We start from the raw sequence: 23,550 nt of genomic DNA on the forward strand, positions 1-23,550 counted from the left end.
GGGATGTAACATTTTGACTTTTAATTAGTAAAAACAATGGATACATTAGTCTTCCAAAGGTGTTTAAGAGTCTCATATCAAACAAGGGTCAAGCAGGAAAGATGTTATTTTGTTTGCCTTAGGAGGAGTATTCTCCTTTTTCCCCCCCCCCTACATACTCACTGCCCTGTGTTTTATTTTGCTTGGGGGGTGGGTTGGGGTTATGGTTGGATATTCTGAAATGTTTCTTTTAAAAACAAAGACGGCCAGAAAAATATATAATTGAACCTGATAAATCAGCATAGTAATGAAGTTATTTAAATTTCAGTCTTTAATGAAGTTTTTTAATTTCTTATTTAGAAATATAAATAAGCTAATTCTGTAATTGAAAATAGTATTTCCACCCTTCTTTGTGACTTGACATTTTTTTAGGCCTTATTAATTCTTCTGCAGTTGTGTCAGTAATGTTCTGCTTAACTTGCTCTTATCAGGGAGGAAAGTCATATTGTTTTGAGGGGCTATGGGATTTTTGGCATGCTTATTGCACTTAGTGAATTCAGTGTTGGGTACTGAGCATGAGGATAGGTTTGGGGGGATTTATTGGATATTTAAGAAAAATATTGAAGTACTTGGTTATATATAGGTAAAACACATGGAGTATCTTACTGAAGGGAGCAAAGCCTGTAATGAAAAAAAAAAATTAGAAATTTCTGTACATAAAGTTTAAAACGTGCCAGAGTTGCTTAAATGTCACTTCAAAGTTTTGGAGCTGTGTCATTTTCCACCCCCCCATCAATAAGGTGAGCAGTGCTTGTGGCCATCAGCATTGACTTCTCAGTATTGCAGAGGACAATCTCTGTCCTTTCTAAAGTCAAGTTTTATTTCACAGCATTTTCTTGTACTGCCAGTGAAAATGTGGAACAGGCAAGGAAAACAAAGTAAGGAAGCAAAGAAAAATTGCTTTGAAAGGAAGACCTGCAATGTAAATCTGCCAGTTTTGAGTTCTGATTATAAGTTAATTGGGAAATGCCTGCAGAATGGTAACGATGCTGATAGCAGGTGCTTCTGGTTTGAAGCAGCTTCTGTTTAAACTCTTGTGTTGTTTTGCTTTATTTGAAGTTGGGAGGTGTTTTGAATAGATCTGTTATGTTTGTCTCAGGCTGAGGGAGGGCTCTGAAGGCTGTTACTTTACTGCTGGGTATGAAAAAGCTTCTTTGGCAGTACCATGGGAGACTGTTCTTCTAGACCTCAATTTTCATTCAAAGGGGTTTAGATGATTCCATCAAGTTGTCCCAGGAAGTCAGGAATTGAATGAAGATCTGGACTTTGACCTTTATCTGGTCTGCCTACATTTGTCCAGTTAATTTTACTTTATTTCAGGTGTTCAGACACAGCAAAAGAAAGTACATCTCCTGTTGCTTTTCATTCCTTCCTTTTTCATCCAGCAGCTTCCCTCTTTCCTGGGATTGCTTGCCCTGATGCTTCATTGTTTTCCAGAAACTTTCATTATCCCTGAGGTTTAATTCAGAGTGACTGAGGAGCTGGACATGCAACATCTTTTCCTGTTGGAAAGCAATTCTTTCTGAGGAAGATACTGCTTATGTCCTAAACATGAGAATACAACAGGAGCAGCCAGGAACATGTCCTGGTCCATGGCAGGGATGTTGGATGGTCTTGGAAAGTTCTGTTCAACCCAGATCATTCTGTAATTGTTTTATGAAAAATGATTCTAGTCCCCATAAACTTTTGTCTGAACTGGGAGTGACCATAACCACCACATCTCAGCGTGAGTGCATTTGTTCTGCTGAGTGAAAACAGGAACTGATCCTTCTCAGGGACTGATCCTCTGGCCTAGCTATCAAATTTGTCATTCAGTTCAGGAACCAGTGAAGGTCTTGAGAGCTCTGTTACATTCATTAAACAATGTGGCTTTGTAAGCACCAGGAGAAATTTTAAAAAATGATGGCTGGGATGAACTTTCTTCAGTTTGTGGTTAATTTTTCCTTAAAGCTCTTCAGTGACAAGTAGTACAAGAAATGAGCAGTGTCAGAGTGCTCATCTGTCTGCTGGAGAACTGCTCCATCCTCTATGGTATTTCAATGGATTTGTCTCTTTGTGACTAATTGTTCATGAAATCTGGCACGTTAACAATTCTTCTGTGCTTTTCTGATGCCCTTCTTTAAGGGATCTTTTCCATGTCTTTACAAAGTTAGCCTGTCAAAATCTGTAGCAAAACTAGCTGGCAGGCCTGCACCTTTTCTTGTTAATGTATGCATTTTGAAATCAGCTTGCTTTTGCCAAGTGTATGAATGACTGAATCTGAGGCACATCTGAAGCCTTCAGCCTGTGATTCCATCTGTGCCACAGTTACATTCTAGTTCCCCAGCCCCTTCAGGAGTAGGGACTTCCAGGGTCTCAGCTTGAGATCCTACCACTGGATCAAATGTAAATTTTACTTGTTTGGAACCTTGATGGGGACAAAACAGCTAGTTGAGATTTTGTGATCTATGTGAGTAAAAGTTTGGAGATTGGAACTCTGAAATATGAATTGATAAAAGCATTTTTTGAAAGCAGAAATATGGTTTAGTGACTTCAGGAAAAAATACCCAGCACTTCAGTAATATCTCTATTTACCAGTGTGGCAAGGATTGTCTAATTTCAAAAGTGAGAGGATAATTTTTCCTATAAGGTTTTTGGTTTTTTTGGTTTTTTTTTTTCTTCTTTCTTTGCTATTTCTTCTTTGTGAATTTCCCAGCAGCTACCTTCATCTCAAGGGTTGTGTAAGGTAAGACGTGGGAGGTACATAAATGTTCCCACAGGAGCCAGGTTAAGGACTGCAAATCTCACAATGAGTATTGGTGATATTTAATGAGAGGTGATATCCTGCTTTTAAGTTGCTTACCTTTCCATAAACTAAAAGGACCTTTTTGGATGACTGTTCCCTCTTGATGTAGAATCACACCTGGATTAAAGGAGATTCTGGTGTCCCTTTTGAAGGCAGAAGTGCTCTTGACAAGGTGGTTGCATCTTTGTCTGTTTTAATGTAGCTGCAAATAAGAGATGTTCTTTTTTTGGACAGTGAGATCATCTCAGCTTTTCTGAGCTGGGAAATACAGAAAAGAGTTTTAAATTGGGATTTTTTTAACCTGGACCCTCTTGCAGCTGTACATGAGGCTGTGCTACATAGGAGTTGATCTAGTGGTGGAGTTTACCTTTCTCCTACAAGATATATGGGAGCTTTTATGCAGAAATTGAGAGATGGAAGAGAACCCATGAGAACAGTATCATCCTGTATTTTTCTTTTTACACTGTCAAGGTCTCCCTAAAACTCTTCAGTACTTAAGATTCCACACTTGCTTTGCTTAGAAGACTAAAACTGGCTACTTGGCATCCACATAATTCTAATTGCAAAAAACCCCAGACATGCCTGCCAGACTACCTCTTAATTCTTCTCCTATGACACAATGTTTTTACAGACGTGTTTCTGTCATGGCAGGGATCATTGTTTTGCCTTCAGGTGATAGCATCCCTCACACTAACATGGCTCCTAAATTAAAAACTCTTTCCTTCATGTGTGTGACAGACTGTGGGTTTATGCATTGTATATGAGGCACCATTTAAACATCTGCAAAAGCAGCCAGTCTTCTTGGATTTGAATTCAGCAACTCTGGAGGTTGCTGTGTTGCTGTTAGAGTGAGGAATCAGAGTTGCTGTTATGTTCTTCTTTACTGGTTTTTGAACCATCAGGGGAAGGTCAGGGATTTCTGATTTTTTTATACTTGATCCTTAGTCTTGTACAGATAAAGTATGGTAGGACAAGTAAAGCTCATTTTTGTAGTCAACACTTTTTGGCTGTTGCACACTCTGGATGGTGCAAAGTACAATGAAATTCTTCGTTTTGCCAGTGGTGAACAAAAATCCATCTTGTCTGTAACAAAGATGCTGTGTCTGACCTTTGTGGATCTGAATGGCTCATGGTAGGAGTCTGAACTCATGAGAGCTTCATTGCTTGGTCTTACCATTGTTCTTGCCTGCCTCATGCCAGCAAATCAGTTTTCAGCTGGTGGATCTCTTCCAATTTAAGTTCATGTTCCAGGTCTTCATGACCAGGATCATGTTTGTAGAGCAAGAGCTGTGAGTTCTTTTTCCTTCTGCAGGACAAGCAGGAGGACTTCAAGAAGACAGTTTTGGAGGGCATAGAGCAGGGCAGGCATCAGGTGAGGTTGGCCTTTGATGCTTGTAAGCTGCCTCAGGGTATGTGCTAAGGACAAGCAAGGCTTCAAGGCATCAGTCTCTTCAAAGATCTAGAGACTCACTGTGCCAGGCAAGATGGGGCATTCTTGTTCTGTATTTTCCCTTCTGTTGGGTTTTCCAAAACTGTTTTTTAAAAATAATATCCCAACCTTCCCAAATGAAGCAGGTTATCTGATTGACAGCAGCCCTCTTAAATCTGTTTCCTCTAAGGTTTTCCATTTTTAAGTGTTTAAACTGGAGGTCTAGTTGAGATTTCAGGAAGGTTATTTGGGGCCAGTAGCTTGGTGACTGCTGGAATAGGAGTTCAGTCTTGAAAATCAGCGAAGTGGTAAGGACTGTATTTTTTTGCATCAAAAGCTTTCTCTAGATCATTTTGTTCAGAATAATATTTAGATTTCTGTTAAATATTCACTGTTGTCATGCATGAGGGAGGCTTGTTAGAAAGAGCCAAAGAGTTGGAGCTTTACTTTGAAAATACAGATTTTCTTCCTGAAAGTTTAAATAATGTGACATTGGGAAAAAAAAATATCCTAGTGATTAATATAACCATAAGTATTTGTGAACCAAGAAGAATTGTATGTGGGGAGAGCCTTTGTACCTGATCTTGGAATTTCCTAAACAACAGAACTCAAAAGGAAGAATTAAAAAATACCAATGGTTGTCATAAGATGCTCCTGATGACTCTGCTTCTGCTCTTGGAAGTATTGGTTTATCTAGAAAGGAAATAATTATTGCTAAATGGAATCTCATCTCCTTCTTGATTCCCAGTGGAAAAGGTGCAGACAGTGTAAACTCCTGCCTGATTTGGGTGACACTCTCACTTTCCCTTTCCTCCCTTCCTGTTACCCAAACCTACAGAAAATTCTTTTCAGATGTTTTTTCTATCCCAGCAGGATTAGCAGGAGAGCACATCACCCAGGGGTTTAGAGATTTCCATTTCCAAATGTGGCAGAGGTGTTCTCCTTTCTTCCTCTTCCCGATTGTAGTAATTACCACATTCCTCAGGGCTGGAGCAGTGACAAGAGATAGGATGCAGTGGTGAGCCCTACAATGCAGAGAGACAAGGGGATTAATTTTGGAGACAATTTACTGGATTTAGATATTATAAAATAAGCATTGGCGTGCACTTCATATAAATAAAAGGGAAAAACACATTGGAAATGTAATGGGGATGCTATGGGACAACTTTCATTTTCTCTGTCCTGATTTTGATTATCTAATGCAGCTGAAAAAGATATAGATATATAGATATATATATAATCTTTGAAATTTATGATTATTCTAGGTAAAAAGGATGTGAGGAGACAAAGACACTGCACTGTCTCAGCTTCTTATTTTGTCTTGTCCTAGATATCCTCCCTCATTGAGTTGATGCTGTTTGATAGCCATTATTAGGGCTATAGAGAGTGCTGAAGTCAGAACTAATTTTATCTTAAAATAAAACATGTGTTTCTATCTTCCAATATGAAAAATACCATCAAAATGCCATAAGTTTCGAAGATCTACAGCAGGTGGGCACCCAAATGGTTTGGTTTGGCTGGACTGATGGGGTGTGCATGGTGCTGCAAGGATTGGAAGTGTGTAGTAGCTGAGGATCAAGTTCTGCCTGCTTGAGGAAGTGACAGTTGGTTAAACTGGGCAGAATCACTGCATTGCATTTAAATGAGGAAGCCTCCTGGCGTCCGTGTTTGAGACTTCCAACAGTGAAGTCTGTTAGAAAGGCAGAATGTTGCAAATAATTATACCTTACTGCCAGCTATCTGCTACATCTCAGTGCAATATAGGATGCTTTTCACTACCTTGAATATGTAGCTAGTGACTTGAAATAAATTTTGCATCTTGCCATCTTTGCATCAATGAGGATTTAGAGCTAGGTGTGAAATAGTTCAGCAGCAGTGTCCAGGTCCTGCTCAGAGCAGAGTGGTGGTCAGGGATTGTCCACATCCACAGCTGCTTTGGGAGTGATGTGCTGGTGGAACCAGGAGTTTGCTGTTCAGGCACAGAACAGGTTCTGGCTTTTTAGGATCTCTTGACTGAGAAAGAGTGGCTCTGCCAAATACCAGAATAAGCACCAGGACTCAAGGACATACAACTGATTCTTGCAATCATAGAGCCACATGTTAACAAAACTAGCTTTCCATATCCTGGAAATGTTTCTGCCATGCAGGCAGTCCAGAAGCAAGTATTTACTGACATCTAAGCAGCCATTGCCCTGGGAGGGGAATCTAATTAACAAAAAAAGTGGCTTCAGTAATAAGTCTGTAAGGTTTGCTGTCTGCCTGTGTGTGCTTGTGTGTTGTACTACTGAATAAGCCAAGAAATCAGAGCTCTAATGTGTTGAAGCAGTGGTGGACAGTAACACAGAGTTCTTGTGAAGGCTGAGGAGCAGAGCCAGGAGAGGAGCAATGTAACCTCTTACAGTGAAGGATGGGCTTGGATTGGGGGCCAGTCTCCAACAGAAGATCCAGTCAAGAGGTTTCTTCTTCAAATATATGAACAGAAAACTAACATAACATGCAACTTGCAACCAAAGCAAGCCATATGTGAAAGGACATATGCAGAGTTTTCAGGGATACAGAAACTATGAAGGAAGGAATTGAGTTGTTCTGTCATATCTCTTCTTGTCTGATTGTATTTGTAAGTAGCCTTGTCATCCACTGTCAGTACTAAATGTTAACTTTCACTGTTAGATATACATGCAATTACAAAGTAAAGAGTGACTTCAGAGCTTGGCTTCACAGATATTTGATTAAAAACCATGCATTCCTAGTATATTATTGATCAGACTGAATATTATTTAAATACTACTAAATGTAGAGTGCACATATGAACACTCCCAGGAAGATGATGTTGTCTCCTCTTGTTCTGTGGGAGGCTTGATATCATTGCTCAGCATTCTTTGTGGTATTGATCATGTCTACATAGCAGGCACATTGTCTAGTTCTGTAACTGCTCTAATACAGTTGTATTCAACCACATCTTTCCAGTAATCAGAAACTTTTTAAATTAGAAAATTGTTCTTAGTGCTCATTCATTTTTTGTTGGTTTGTATCATCCTTTTCTCAGCTTTCTGCTTTATTTCCCCGTCCTCTTAGAGACTTCTGGTGACCTGCAGTGATTTATCTCATTTTTATTTCTGATCCTCTTCAGAATGTTTTATAAATGTGTGCACTTAAGGCATCAGTGCAGTTTTGAGGTCTGGCAGCACGTGGCAGCTCTCTGAACTGTGGTACCACAGTTTGTGGTTATTGCAAACTTCCTGATCCAGGGTGACATTTGTGTTAAACCTTCCACCCTTTCTGAGGAGGAAGCAAGGTCTTACTGTTCTCATGTATGTTATACATTTGAACACTAAAATGAAAAGAGGGTTGTAATTATGAAAGCTTCTTAGTGTGATACCATTATGAATGTGGTCCTAATCCTTTTTAACAGTGTGGTTTAGTATTTTAGGTAGCATGAAAATTGACACCAGTCAGTTTATTACAAGCTGCTTGTGAGATAAATCATCTACTCAGATGGGTAATTCTGGTCCCATCACAAGATACTTCAGAAGCTGAAAGAATGGTACAATTTTTGCCCACTTATACATCTGTTATTTCTTCTCTAGGAGCATGAATCTGAAGGTGGGAGAACCCCACTAATGAAGGCTGCACGAGCTGGTCACTTATGCACCGTGCAATTCCTTATTAGCAAAGGTAAATGCTAGTTTTCATAACTAATTAAAAAGCTTAAAATGCCACTTTTCATTGACACATGTTTGTGATCCATATTCAAAATTATTCTGGTTATATGTATTTGAGCATTTTTCAAACCCCTGAGGGTTTTTTGAATTTCATGTAGTTCACAATAGAATGAATTACAAAATATTTTACTAGTTACTCTTCCTACTCTGTTGTATAGATTAGATTTGAAGTACAGCAGATATTTTCAGTTTCTCAAAAAAAGTACTTTCTCCTTCAGAAAAGCACATCAAGTACTGTCTGAAACAGTAGCAACTGCACCACATAGTGATGCTGCTCAGAGTGAACATTTGGAATTGTGCTTCTTACACCATGTGTTCCCTCACTTAACACTTACAAGCCCACCGTTGCTGTTGCAACTGCCTTGTCTTTACAAGGTGAGGAGGAGGATGTGTAGAAGCCAATCAGTTAGTCAAAATCCCTTTTGCTCTTGCCCTAGAAGTGTGTAGGAAGTAATTGGATTAAAGTTTGTATTCCACAAAATACTGTACTTGTTGATATTTTCTTTTAGAAGGAATTTCTTTGTGTTTAATTCTAAACTCATCTCTTACTAGGTGCCAATGTGAACAGGGCTACAGCCAACAATGATCACACAGTGGTGTCCCTGGCCTGTGCTGGAGGTCACCTGGCCGTGGTTGAGCTTCTCCTGGCTCACGGGGCAGATCCTACTCATCGGCTCAAGGTATTCACTTGTAGATGTCATGTTTCATAGGTTCTGAAAGCACTACCTGGCTGACTTATGAAATAGTAAATTTAAGTCATAGAATTGTATCTTACATGGAGATGCTACACCAGGGACCAAAACTCATCTCATGGCTTTTTGTTTCCAAAATCTCACTTCAGGATGGCTCAACAATGCTCATTGAAGCTGCCAAGGGAGGACACACAAATGTTGTTTCTTACTTGCTGGATTACCCAAACAATGTTCTGTCGGTTCCTGCAGCAGACTTGTCCCAGCTCACACCTCCATCTCAGGATCAGTCTCAGGTAAGGCATAAGGAGTTTCTTTTAAATAGGACCATCAATGTTGGGAAGAAACACTTGTGTAGTAGTTAATGTCAAAATGAATAGACATAGACGGTGGTCTAGACCACTATATAGACAACATAGACAGTGGTAGGAATTTTTAAAAACCCTGCACACATGAGAATGATAGAGAGTGAGAGAATTGGTTGGTGCTACCTGCAGAGACCTGAAGAACACATGAGCTTTGTTCCCTTTTCTGCTCCTTGGACAGGACAATCCCAAACCTAGGATTTCGGAAGGATGTTGTTTCCTTTGCTGCATTTTCTCGATATTTTGGTTCAACAGTTCTAAAGGCTTGTGGTAGTAGCCCTCACATGGTGTTAGTGATTCTGTTTGTTATATAAAAGAAATACATTGTGTAAATTCAGAATTCTGCAGTCTGAAGAGGCAGCTCCAGGGTAGTTGGCTGATTAAAAGCCTAATGGAATTAACAGTTTTCCAGTCAGCACATCCTGGCATCTTGCACGGAGTAGTACAGTTAATTTTGACATACTGTCCCCAGTAAAAAAACAAGTGGTTTACCAAGAGGTTGCACAGAATACACAGTTTGAGAAGAGTGAACAGGAAATGCTGTAGTTCTGTACATCTGTATTAACACTTGAAGATCTGGTCTGCCACAGGGTGCTTTTCCCTGAGCATGTGTCTGTGCCTTTGTTTTAAGGTTCCCCGTGTCCCGGTGCATACGCTCGCTATGGTTGTACCTCCCCAGGAGCCTGACAGGACCCCTCAAGAGAACTCCCCACCTCTCTTGGGAGTGGTGAAAGGTCAGTATGTAGCCACTCAGAGAATATATATGATTTGGAAATGGATAGACTTGGGGACCATTTTATTAGAGCTTATGAATAGTGTAGTCCATTCCATCAGTTTTTGAACACTTCAAGTGCAACTTAAAACTATTTTATATACTTCATAGTTTTTTCCTTATTTTCTTGCATTCTACAGGATAGCAACACTGGTTGTTCTAACCTTATTGTGCTTATTCTAATTTGTTAGAATTATACTTATTCTGTTTTTTATGGAAGAAAATGCTTGTGCTAACTGTCCTAGTGCAGACAGATAAAAAAGTTAATGTACTTTAGGTGTGGTGTTCACTTTTGAATATTGTATATTGGATTTGTCTTCTAGAATAGTTGCAGCTATTATCCATGAACTTGTTGCACCAACTTTTTTCTGTTCCATCAGTAGCAATGGAAACATGATGGCACTATAAAATACCAGTGCAGATCTACTTACAGAAGAGCTTTTGTTGTATTAGTAATAGTTCTCTTGTGAGTAATCGTAACATCAGAGTTTTTGCTTTCAACATTGTCAAACTGATTGGTTATAACTCCTTGCAGTTATTAGATTGCAATTAGGGAGTTTGTTTCCAGCTGTGGATTCTGTAACAAAATCTTGGTATCTGCTCAGTCAGCTCAGAAAGAGAAGCAGATTTTCAAGTACAAACTGCAGCTCCTAATGATCCACAGTTTTGGATGGGGATCTTAAGCATTACAGTGTCCAAAGCTCTGTTAGCTAGATCTGCTTAAATTCTTTGTTTGAGGAAGCACTGAACATTTCCAGAGCAAACAAAAAAGCATAAACTCTTTAGGGGCATAAATAAAGAGAGAAAAACATCATGTACCTGCTGGTGTCTGAATGTGCAGCTGTGCCCCTCTCCATGCATATGCCATGTGTGTGACCTCTCAGATGCACTTGCTGTCTCATTTCCTAGGATGTGCAACACTTGATATTTTGGATTTCAGAAAAAATGAATACCAAACAAATGAAAAGAATATATAACTTCTGGTTCAAATAACCCACCAAAAATATACAGTATGTGTGCCCTACCAGTTCAATGCCTGAGCATTGCGGAGTGGGAGTGTTCTGGGAGCACATTTTGTGGTGCATGGGAATCAGTAAGGGATTAGTTGATGCTGAGTCAGAAGACACTGAAGTTAAAAGCTGAAAGTTTCATTTTATTTAATCCAATTATGAAAAGCAAATAGTTGACTGTAGTTTAGGAAACAGCTCTCATTGCAAACACATTATTGCCAATGTCAGCACATCCTTAGGTGTGTTTTTTGCAGCACTGTGATGTTGGGACTGGCACAGGGAGATCTCATTGTTCACAGGGGTTCAGGACATGCTTCATGCATGTCAGCAAAACTCATCTGTGCTGCGTTGCAGGAGATGCAGCAATCCCAAATGTGTCATCGGGCTGATGAAGCATTCCCAAAAGCTCTGTGCAAAGCTTTTGTGTCTCTCAGATCTTTAGGGGGAAAATGGTATTTTTGTGCTACACTCTGTGCTCATTGCAGTGCAGAGTTGGTGTGCTGTGCTGAACTGCCATTTGTGACTTGTTACACACACGTGGCTTTAATTCACCAGACTTCCATCACTAAACTTCTTGGGAGAGGAGGGGCAAAAGAGGGGGTGAATTGAGGTGTTTGTTATTTCTGAGGCAGGAGAGCAGTCAAGTTCTTGCATAACGAAATTGTTTATCTGGAGCAGAACAATTACTTGCCTTCAATTAGAAGTAGCCCATGAGTTTTTGTATAAGCTGTGAACTACTGGGAGGCAGGAGAGCAGTACCTGGCCTCCTTAACCTTAGCACAGTAAGATTTTTTTTTTTTTTATGGACCTGTCTGAGTTTTGCAAGAAATGCAATAATGACACTTTATTTTTTTCCTGACGAGTTCTTGGTGAGTCAGATGTAAAACTTGAACACATTTAAGTGTTCCTATTACAATTCAGATATGACATGAGATTTTTCAAGGGGAATTTAGATCTAATTTTGAATTTTATTATTATTCTTCAGTAAATCATGGAGGCACATGGGATCATTACCATTTGAATAATTACTTTGGCAAAGAATTGAATATGCGTGTTTAGCAACTGAAAAGAAAAACATTTCAGAGGCAACAGTGGATCTAGAGAGGCTTAGATAAAGTTGACACACCAAGATGGTAACTGGGAAAGAACTGAAAAAAAAAATCAGGTGAAAAAAGGAGCAGAGTTAATTATGGGATTGACCAGACCTCAGCTCCTACTTGCTTAGGAGGGATTTTCCTCAGTGCACTTTATTTAGCACGTGTCTGTTGTGTCCATGTAGAAGAAATCCCAGTTCAGTTCTTTTTGCTTCCATAGGGAGAGGCAGGAGATCCCTTCCTTGGTGGATTCTGCCCATGCTGAGCAGGGGCAGGATTGCTCAGCAGCAGCTCAGCACAAAGAGCTTTTTGGGTACAAAACCCAAGTGTGCTGTTTGCACAGGCCTGAGGGTCTGTCTGATGCAGGGCTGTGCTGCAGCTCCACGTGGTCCTGCAGCTGCTTCCCTGCAAGAGGGGCTTGGAGCCCAGCTCAGGGAACAGTCCAAAGGAATGCTGCTGGATTTCTTCAGGAAACCAGCTGATGATAATCCCCTCTACTTTGTAAATGGAAGTGAATGGTTCCTGCAGAGCCTTGTGCAATGTGCAGGGCTGGAGCACAGAGCACGCTCTTCATCAAACATACTGGGACAAAAAGGGGTGCTCAGGGAGCCTGTGGAAAGCAGCAGGGTTGCTTTCTTAGTCAAAATATTTTTACTAACATCAGCTGTTTTTAAACATGTCAAAGTAGCCTGGTTTGGGAGAATGAGGTATCAGGTTTTCAGTAAATTTTTCTCCAGATTTATTTTACTTCATACTTACTCTGAAATTGTGCTTACATATGAACTAATTAGCCTAAAGTGAGTACTTAAAACCTGTCAACATGCTGTCATTAGACTTTCCTAGTGTCATTTTCAAGTGGGCAGCAATTCTTATTTGGGGTGAAGGGTTTTTTTAGAATTACACAAGACCAAATTGATTTATTTAGATGAAAGCTGCCCACATTTGCCTTTTATACCTGTGAAGGAGACCAGAGTTCCCCTAAAGCTGAGTGGTACTTTTGGAATCTCTAAGCTTTCTCAGATAGATATTCAATATATCTGGATCTCCATGCTAAATCTAACAATATGATGGAGTGGAGAAGGGGAAATAAAACAAACTCCGTAACTTCGATAGATACAAATTCAGTACATATTTTTGACTCTGATACCTGACTTCTATGACTAATACTGAATTATATATCCCAGCAGAGATCTCATGCATTGTGTGATTTGATAAAAATAGGGGCCAGATTAACAGTAAAATTAAGAAGTTACATGGCTTTCATGGAGGTAAAAACATTAATAAGGCAAATTTATATTCCTGCTTTTCCAGCTTTTGCATTCTGATTTTTACCAGATTTTTCTAGTGCACAGTTCCACCTGCCTGTTCATTGTTTAATGTGCTTCACCATCTTCTGATCAATTCTTGCCATTTCCTCCTTGAAACTTCCTGCCTGTTTCAGCAACTAGCCCAGGTATCTGGGATGAGCTCCCAAGGGAGATTTCACCATCTATGCCTCCTGACTTCTGAACTTTACTAATACTTTCTCTGTAGACATAAAGACTTCTTTTCTGCAAATCCTCAGCAGTGCAGGCAGCTGATTTGACACCCAGACATGTGTAGGTCCTCAGGAGCACAAATGTGTAACAATCTTTACATGGTGGTTTGTGAAATTCTGTTCCTTTGAAGCTTCAGTCACCTGCTTGCCACCAACTAATTCAATTACATCTTAGCAATTTTTCCAGTTATATACCATGAACCCACCAGAGGAAACTTGGGAAGAAGACTTAAGATTGGAAAGTAACTCAAATTTTTGAATGGCTGAAAATTGAGTTCAGCTTGGCTTGGTTTCAGCTGTGTAGCCATTGCCTGTTGGATGGCATTGCACCTATTTTCTGCAATTTTGCATAGAAACAACTGCAGGAGTGATAAAGACTGGCAAAATTACTCCATGATTCCAGGAGGGATACTGTGAACATACTCAAACTCATCATTCAGCCTTCTACCAATTAACCTTTTCTTTATAAAGAAGAATTCAGTATGTATGCAAAACCATGTAGTAGATGAATTTGCTTGGGAAATGTAGGCTTAATTTTTTTTTTCCAAATTAGCAAGATTATGTAATATTGTTCTTTGAATTTGTGTGTTTATGGGGCAACTGATTGTTTCTCCAGGTCCTTAGAGATGAGTTTCTTACTGATACAAATAATCGTTAAAACACAGAATTTTCATGGAAGTTCAGCATTGAATTTTATTCATGTTAATGAGGCTGGTGAGTTTTAATTGCAGGCTGCAAATTGAACTCTCAACTTCTGAGTGAAATCAGATTTACAAAAAGAAATCTCAAGTGCAAGAACAACGGACAAGCAATTCTGTTACAGAGCACGTAAATGACATGGTGATTCATTCAGATTTATATAACAGGCTCTCCAGCAGAGAAGATGTACTTGAATGTACAAATGTGTATCACACAGCTGACTTTTTCTTACTCCCTTTTTTTTCATGCTGGAAAAAATATTTTGGACTTTCCTGTTTGGATTTCAAACCACTTTTTTTTTTTTTTTTTTCATTTGACAATGACAATAGAAATTAAGGAGCTTTTAACAAATCTCGTAATTTTGTCTAGTAAAATATAAAGTATAATACAACTGAAAGGCATATAAATTACTTCTTTCCTGGGAGAAGTGACTTCCTATGGATTATAAGTCAGAGCTAGAGGAGCAACTTCCTTGAGAATTATAAGCACTCATGAGGAAATACAGTACCAGACTTATTTGTTTGCAGCAACTGTATAAATACTGAATGTGTTCTAAGCAAATTAAAATTTGAAGAGTTCAATTGCTTGAGAAATCTACCTGAGGACTGCAGAACTGAAGGATATTTTTCCAGGTTCTTGCTCAAAGTGTTTAGGGACTTTAAATGTTATTTGCAGCCAGAAGCATTAAAACCTGGTCATGGTGTCCTCTCTCCCTGTTGCTGGCTGCTCAAGAGACCAGGAAAGATGCCTGGGAGGGGCTCGTTGGGGTGAGTGGGCTGCTGCAACTCAGGTCTGTGGGAGATAATCTGAAGGGAGAAGTACAGGAAATTGCCATAGGAAATACCTGTCACTTCCTGGAGAGAAGTGGAGATCAGAGAAGTGCATGGGAAGCTGTGTTTGGGCAGAGCAGGTCTTAGCCCAAGTCATAAATGTTGGTCACAACTGAAGATCTGTGCATGCTCTGCAGGAATTGTGATGAAGGCTCAGTTTGGACAGGGTAGGGAGCAAAACTTGTGGGAATGTGGAAATGGAAATAAAAGAGTAATTGATTATACTGATCACAAAATAACTGGGGAGTCAGTCCCTTCTTTACTCTGTGCCTTTCCTAGCATGCCTAGAACCACTCTGGGTTTCCTGATCAATTATGTTCCTGTAATCGTGGTACTGGATGGCAGGTGGTATCTGTGTAGCAACATCTGGATTTCAGTCATCTTCAGTCTAAATAACTTATTTTTCTCTTAAACAAGTCTTCTAAAAGTGATGAAAATGTTCCTCTACAGGTCAGATTGACAGCTTATTGTTGCTAGGTGTAATTCAGTAGTAGGATGATTATGTATATGACTGATGCTGCCCCCAAAAGATAAATGTACAAAATAAATTGGAAACAAAAAATATTGACATGATAATGATCTGGCCTGTGATTGGATTCTTAAGTCTTACTGTATTTATGTATTTCAAAAAGTGTAAATTGTGTGTTCATAATTCTGTACTAAAATGGGCACAGAATTTTTCAGGATATTTTAATATAGAGGAGATTTGGATAAACCAGGAAATGTTACTTTTTAGAATATCAAATATTTGCATATTCAAAACTACCAACAGTGTAGCTTCTCTATCTCTGACTGTTCTGGTGAACATGTCAGGTTTAGCTGATCTTTCTTCCTACCCCTCGTCCTCTTCCAATATCTCCACTTATAGGCTGAAGCTGTTTTCTGGCATAGAAAGGGTGATCTGGAACCTGAAAAGTGGCCCTGCTATCTAATTAGCTGCTGATTAATGTTAATTTCTGTACCTTCTCTGGAACTTGAGAGCCCAGCTAGTCTCCTAACACCCATCTTCAGAAACTGCCCCACCTTTCCATGATGATTCCCAGTTGGAGCTGTTGTCTGAGCCCAGCCCTGGCTCCTCTAGCCCAGCCCAGCTCTCAAAGTGGGGCTGTGCTTCTGCTCTTTCCTTCCTCTTGTGCTCCTAGAAAAGCTTTCCAGGCTTGTTTTCCCCCCAGCTCAGACTTAATTGAGAGGGACAACATTGATACTTTATTATTTGGGAGGTTCTTGGAAGGGCAGCTTTTCTTTCCTGGAGTGATAGAAGGTGTCCAGAGCTGCTGGGCTGTGGGAATGCCCTGTGTGAGGATGGGAATGACAGACACAGGAACCTTAGGGGTGATGTCGGGCAGGGCAGGGCAGAGGGTTCCCATCTCAGCTGAAGGCAGGGTTCATTTGCAGTGTGCTTACTGTAGCAATGGAGCACAGCTTAGTTTCAAAACAACAATATAGACAAGCTGTTCAGAGATTTTTGGTGAGTGCAAATGTATTTCTCAAGAGTGGTCTCAAGAACCTGTAAACCACACTTGTTAAAATTAAAGGCTAACCCCTGAGTGCACAACAGAGCCAAAGAGGCCACGGGTTAGAGCAGGCTTGAACTAAAGAGCCAGGGATTGCTGAACTTCCCCCAAATTCCTTATTGTTTGTTGAGAAATTGGCTGGGGACTCACTTATGCTTCGGAGGCAAAGCATCAGCAGTGGTGGGCAGAGGTGCTCAGCTGGAACCACTGACCTGCACAAAGTACGGAGCTGCAGAAGGAGCATCCTGAAGGGTGGCTCCAGGGGCTGTGGGATTCTGGGCTGTTTCCTGGGATTAATAACATTCTTGTTGTTTCTCTTATAACTAGATATGGTTTGCTTTCCTAGGAGTCTGCTGAAAGTGTGCAGTACAGAGTTGGTCCGATTATATTTTCATATTTACTCTTTCTCTTTATAAGAGAAAAATCTCACATTTGTTTGGTTTACAATTAGTTCCTCCAAAAAAGATTGATTTCAAAGTGAGGTGTATATGACTCTTGTTTGGACAGCAATGCAAAGTGAAGTTGTTTGTGAATTAGTGTATTGGTGAAGGATGGCCCAGAGAGAAATAAATCTTTTTCAGGAAACTTAATCCTTCCAGGGCTGGTAATTGATTCATGATTTAGTTCTTGCATCCAGACTTTGACTTAACTGTGTCACGTTTAAATAACTTTATTAAACCACGACTCATACTGTACATCATTTTAGTTCCCCTTTTAATGATTAATTATGTGAGTCTGCTTTGTAAAACTTCAAGTTTTCTTTCCTTTTTTTTTTTTTTTCTTTTTGAAGGCTCCTTATATCAGTATTTGGGTAAAGCAAATGAGTATTAGTGCAGAAAATTATCTAATCACACTAAAACTTTTCACATTTTTAATTAAAGTTCTGACACTAAAGTAATAATTAAAATTTCAGCACTTAATAGATTCCTTTCTACTGAAAGATGTGACTAGAATTTCCCAGATGTGGCTTTTGGGAAAGCAGCCATGGACTGCTTGAGGGCAGTCAGCAGTTGGGGCAGGGCTGCCCAGGTTTGGTGGGCCTTGGTGAAGGCTATTTTTAAAGTCTTTATAACGAACAAGATTGTTCATCACTGGAAGGGGAAGTGAGCAAGTCATTGGTCCCAGAATTTTTAAAAAGGTGCTAAAACTTCACACTCCATTTGAAAGCACTAAGGATTCTGCTTGTAATGCAAAGGTGAATGCTACAATGTTTGGAGAAACCGTAATTCAAAGTATCATCTTACTGTCAGGTTAGTCTGCTCTCAACTGTAGAGTCTTTCTGCTCCTAACCTTGCTGTTGGAAGTCAGCCTCTGGAAAATACTCTTACTTTAAGCTCTGCACTCACAGAAGAACTTTGGGAACTCAGTAAATCATGTAAATTGCCTTGCTGTTCTTGCTGATTCCCCTTCCCAAGTGCATTGTCACGTATGTCAGAAATTATCAAGGTTCCTTGTAAGATTAAAGTAGCTGTGCTCAAAGGGAGATGAGGACCAATATTGAAAATTCCATCTATCTGCTTTGTCCTTTCTTGTCTTAACATGGAGTGTAGGGTTTACCTTTCTGTGCTTTGACAGATGTGCAGTATTAGTTGTAAAGATTTTTTTTATTTGATTTTTTTTTATTATTATTATTATTTTTGGTGGGTGAGAGGGGAGGTTTGGGGTATCTTCAGCATGGCATTTTTTCAAACATTTTTCATGTGCTTAGGTGCATCCAAGCAGAAGTCAAGTTCCCTGCAGGTAGCAGATAAGGACCTACTGCCACCTTTTCACCCATACCAGCCTTTGGAATGCATAGTAGAAGAGACTGAAGGCAAGCTGAATGAACTTGGACAGAGAATTAGTGCTATTGAAAAAGCACAACTTAAATCATTGGAATTAATTCAAGGTGAACCTTTAAATAAAGATAAGATTGAAGAACTTAAAAAGAACAGAGAAGAACAAGTACAGAAGAAGAAGAAAATATTGAAGGAGCTGCAGAAGGTGGAAAGGCAGTTGCAGATGAAAACCCAACAGCAGTTTACCAAAGAATATTTGGAGACCAAAGGTCAGACAGACACACCACCTACCCTGCAGCAGCAGTGCTCACTTACAGGGGTCTTCCCAGAAGTGGAAGCCGATAAGGGTCTGCCAGAGGATAACTTTTCAGGGTTACCTCAGGTTGACACAATCTTGTCTAAAGATGATGAGCAACACCAGTCTCCAGCACCTGCTGAACAAATAGAGTTTGTCCCTATCCAGCCTTTGCCAGCACCGCAATGTAATTTTTCTGGTAACTTAGGTTATAATGGGACAGAGTCTCTTGAACTTCAGAAAGCATTAGGGAATCAGCAGAATGTAGGACAGCAGCAGCAAATTGCTGGGCAGGGGCTCTTAGTTCAAGAACCAGACGGATTAATGGTTGCCACTCCAGCACAGACGCTTACCGACACTCTTGATGACCTAATAGCAGGTGGGTTAAGAAATATACCTATTTTTGCATTAATTTGTGTGCTCAGTTTCCCTCTCTCTCCTTCCCTCCAAACACGTCTTGGGGTTTTCCAGTTTGGGAATACTTGCTTAAGAATAAAGTTCCTGATTAGTGCTATTAATCCTAACAGTGACTTCCAATTCTAACATGATACTTTTAAATACCTTTTTTTCCAAAGTGCAAAACTTCCTGTACTGGACACCTGTTTTAGCCCCTTTGGCCTCATCTTTTTCTGTGCTTCTTTAAAAAAGCCTCATCATGAGTAATTAGTAGTGCCCATTAGGAAACCCAAAAGCATGATTTATATCTTCTGACAGATTTATATCTTCTGTAGAATTTTCTGTGCAGGCTTATCAGTGGCTTTCTTCATTGTGGTAGCCATCTCTAGAAAGAGCCAAATTGTTGTCACTTGTATGGACAAACACTTCCCTCTCCTTGCTGCTGGAGCTTAAACACAACCTGGAGTCCGCGTGCAACCGCTCCGTTCTGTGACGGCTTGTGTTTGCAGTATCCCTGCTAAACCCTGGGTGTTGTACAGGAATATCTGCTGGTTAGATGTTCCACATGGCAAAAACATGTCCTGTTAGCTGGATGAAAAGCAAAAACCCCAACATCCTTCCACGTGTTGGTACGGTGTGAAGAGGAATGGGAATGCCCACACATCGGGTTGTGTGAGTCCCCTTGTGCAGAAACAGGGATCACTTTGGGTGACTTCATTTCGTGGACTTGACTAGGATTGAGGTTTGCTGCTGGAGGTATGTAGGATATAGCCAGTGTTGTTTGGTCTGTAGTTTTTTTTTTATTCAGTGTTTTTCAACTTTTCTTTGTACCTTGTGCCTGTACCCCTGCCCGTTATTTTCCTGTCTGTCTCCCTCTGCCCCTCCCGTTTCGTAGTCGCTGCCGTGTCCTCTGATGTCAAGGCTGTAGAAGTGTGCAGTGAGATCTTTGGCCAGCCATTCCTGGGAGGCTTTGGAATGCTAATTGCATCAAGTTCGTGCAAGTCAAGACTACTTGTGACTTTGCAACCTCCCATGGAACCCAGAGTTGATGGAGTTGTGGGGTGGTTGTACCAACTCCTGTCCTCACTGTAATTCCGGTTGTTTATAGAGCATCGGTTTTAGTTCCCCCTGTTCTGGCACAGTGAGCCTCCCTCCCTGCTCTGTGGTGCTCTTCAGAATACTCAGCCAACATTAAAACATGCTCAGTTTTTATTACTCAAAATTTTAGTACTGGACTGTATAAGGAGGAAAATGTAAATGGATAACACAAAACAATCAACAAGGCATTAATCTTTGGGGTAGCTGCTGTTGCTGAGAGTTGAACGTGTCTGGCACAAGGCCATGGAGTCTATACCCTCTTGTGGTCAGCAGCTCATTCTACAGCCACAAACTCAGTGTCCCCACTGTGAAAAGTGCTGCAGTCCAGCTGAGTGTGAGAACTGTGCTGTGGGAAACAAGATTGCAAATGGCCAGAAATACTGTATCTTAGAAATCATTTTAAAGGGTTGAATAGACATTGGTTTGCTTTCTGAAAACAGCTCCTGGTTTTGCTAAGTAATTTTTTGGTTTTGCTAAGACATTTTTTGCTAAGACATGAGACTTACTTATTTCAAAAATTGCTACAAATAGCATCTTCTTCTGCATTAGAAACATTTACAGAAATGCAACTTGAGGAGTCTTTAGCTATTGAGTTCCAGAGGCTTCTGCAAAAATTTATTGATGTTGCTTTATTGAAATATATTTTCTTCTGAAATTCATAAGTTTCTTTCACTTCCCTTCCCTCTAAAAAAAATTGTCAGAAGATAGATACCTTTCTCACTTTGTAAATCCAGACTGTAAAAGTGGCCTCCACGTAAATTATAATCCTAGTATATCTCAGATTTATAGCCATGTAAAAGCAAACTGTAAATTTATCTATTCATACTTTGAGCTTTTTGATCCGTATCTAAAGTGCACTTTTCCCACAAACTTACCCATCAGTCCTTAATTTTATAGAGAAATTTTGAGCAATAGACACTGTTACAAGATCTGTTTTTACATGCCCACTACAGATGCCAGGTGAAACAGTTCAGGGCCTTGTGTCTGGTGCATGGCAAGCCTGGGTTTCAGGGAGCTTGTGTCCAATGCTCAGGGTGTCATTGAGGGCTCCCCTTGATCCCACTGCTGGAGCTGCAGTGATCTTAGTGAGTAACTCTGCATTTAGAAGAGGTATGAGCATTTTTATTCCTTCTGAGTATTTCACTTTGGGTGGGGACTACTTCAGAAGAACAGAAATTATTTTTCTCTCTGCCCTCAAATACTTTTTACTGTTGCTTTTAGCAGTGTTGATATCCAGAGGAGGCCACAGAGATGCTCCAAGGGCTGGAGCCCCTCTGCTCTAGACCAGGCTGAGAGAGCTGGGGGTGTTCACCTGGAGAAGGCTCCAGGGAGACCTCAGAGCCCCTTCCAGTGCCCGAAGGGGCTCCAGGAGAGGGACTTTGGACAAGGATCTGGAGGAGCAGTACGAGAGGGAATGGCTTCCCACTGCCAGAGGGCAGGGTTAGATGGGATATTGGGAAGAAATTCCTCCCTGTGAGGATGATGAGAACCTGACACAGGCGCCCAGAGAAGCTGTGAATGCCCTTGGATCTCTGGAAGTGTCCCAAGGCCAGGTTGGACAGGGCTTGGAGCACCCTGGGGTAGTGTAAGGTGTCCCTGCCCATGGCAGGGGGTGGAATGAGCTGAGCTTTAAGATTCCTTCCAACCCAAGCCATTCTGGGATTCTGTGATGTAGGAGGCAAATCTTTCCAAGCCTGAGTAGGGACCAGTTGTAAAGGAGAATTTCAATTTCTATGAAGATACGAATGTGTATTTTGCTGACCAATTTTATAGTAACAACATACATAAATGGAGTATTTATCTTACAATTAGGCTGGCAAGGTGTGTCAGCTGTGAGGTGTTTAGGTGGTGGATGTCAAGGTGCAAAGTGTCCTTGAGTCATGGCACACATCCCCTCTTTCATAAAACTACATAGAAGTAACCAAGTACCTTTTGGAAAGTCAGCTAAAACCTAAAAATGAAGCAGCTCTTTCCACTCCAGAATGTTTTGTTTGTAATGGAGTTTCTTTTGATGCGCTGCTGCAAAAATCTTGCACCTAATAGTGCATTAAAGGTGTGACTTATTACAGTGAAAATCTTAACCAGATTTACAAAAGGGACAGACTTGGTGCAGTTTAGAGTGGGAAACCAATGAATTAATTTGGAACACAGCTATCATTTCTGTTACTCAATATCTATCTGGTTTCTTGGAGCCTATTGTCTTGCATATTTGGAGTTTCATTTCACTTCACCTTCTGCATTTTCCATTGTAAATTTCTTAGCTGTAGTATCTGAACTGAGACTTTTTTCTCATTTAGGATATTAAAGATGAGGAACTTTTCTATGTTGCTGGGGTTTGTCTCTAGTTGGAATATTTTTGTTTCTCTTTGTTTTGCTCAGTTGGTATTTTTAGTCAAGAGACTGTGTGTGCTTTTCTGTCCCACTCTCGTCCTGTGAGCTGATGTTTCCAAACTGAAATTTCAGGTGTGTTCTGAGAAACTTTGTTGTTTGATTCTGATATTCAGATTTTAGTCTGTGATACAGAATTACGGTATTTTAAGGTAAGGATTTGGAAGGTGACATCTGAGGTACTGTGTTGAGGATTGGGGTTTGGAGTAAAACTGGTTACTGGGACAATCTGGAGTGAGGAATGGTGAGCCATGGAAGGAGCTGCAGTTACCAACATGCAAAAGCCTCTGCAGTGGCAGGTGACTGAGAAGCTGCCTGGACAGGCTGAAAGGCTGCTCAGGCTTGAAAAAGGATGATTCTCTCTGTCCTGAAAATCCCAGTTCCTTTGAGGAAAGAGGGACTGAAACCTAAGTCCAGTATTCCTGGACGCCAGTGCTCGTGTCATGACAGTGGTTGGGTAGCCACAGTTTCAGCCTACAGCTGAAATCTCATCCAGAGCTGCTTGCTCCAGGTACTCTAAATGCTCCAGAGTTGTTTATGGATAAAACACCAAATTTTGCTTTCTTTTATTTTACTCATGTTTCCTTTGATATTTTTGCATAACTTTGAAAGTAATCATCCATGTCTTTAAAGACCAGCATTCAGCTTCCAACTCATACAAGCACAGACGCTTTGGAACATTGCAAACCCTTTGTAGGACATGAGAAACCTGGATTTTCTCACATGTAGGATAATTTTTTTCTATAAGGAAGATTTTTGAGTATTGAAGACTATGGACACATCTAAAAGCTCTGTCACAAAATTGGTATTTCACTGGAGCCAAGGGCAGGCAGTGTCAGTGCTGCTTTCCCTGCTAAGCTGTGGTACCACAGAGGTTCCCTTTTAATGCTGTGTTGGAACCATTGCTGCAAGGTCATTTTCAAGTTAAAAATCTGTATTTTGCTGTGCAATTTGAGCTGAGATGAATCAGCCCCATGAAACTGGTGGCAGAAGTTCTCAGGCTTTTTTTGCTCCACAGAGCACAAATTACGCTGCTGCTCCATGGGCCCAGCTTGCCCACACTGAGTAAATAAAAAATAGCATTTTGAAAACTCCTGCCATTTTGTAAAC

The 23,550-nt window shown here is 40.4% G+C and overlaps 1 protein-coding gene across 38 annotated transcripts in view; it reads left to right on the forward strand.

Annotated features, from left to right (window-relative positions):
- Positions 1-23,550, forward strand: part of ANKHD1 (ankyrin repeat and KH domain containing 1) — a 99,441-nt gene that overhangs the window by 44,512 nt on the left and 31,379 nt on the right. For 35 of the 38 annotated variants that reach the window (XM_086851903.1, XM_086851894.1, XM_086851907.1 and 32 more), the window contains exons 11-15: positions 7,841-7,928; positions 8,528-8,655; positions 8,817-8,960; positions 9,661-9,763; positions 18,194-18,937. In XM_086851903.1, the coding sequence (XP_086708029.1) occupies positions 7,841-7,928; positions 8,528-8,655; positions 8,817-8,960; positions 9,661-9,763; positions 18,194-18,937 (1,207 nt within the window). The remainder of the gene's footprint in view (positions 1-7,840; positions 7,929-8,527; positions 8,656-8,816; positions 8,961-9,660; positions 9,764-18,193; positions 18,938-23,550) is intronic. The other 3 variants (XM_086851933.1, XM_086851934.1, XM_086851935.1) reach the window with 1 other exon arrangement.

The sequence above is a fragment of the Cyanistes caeruleus genome, chromosome 15 (genome assembly GCF_971803275.1).
Source record: "Cyanistes caeruleus chromosome 15, bCyaCae1.hap1.1, whole genome shotgun sequence".
Lineage (NCBI taxonomy): Eukaryota > Metazoa > Chordata > Aves > Passeriformes > Paridae > Cyanistes > Cyanistes caeruleus.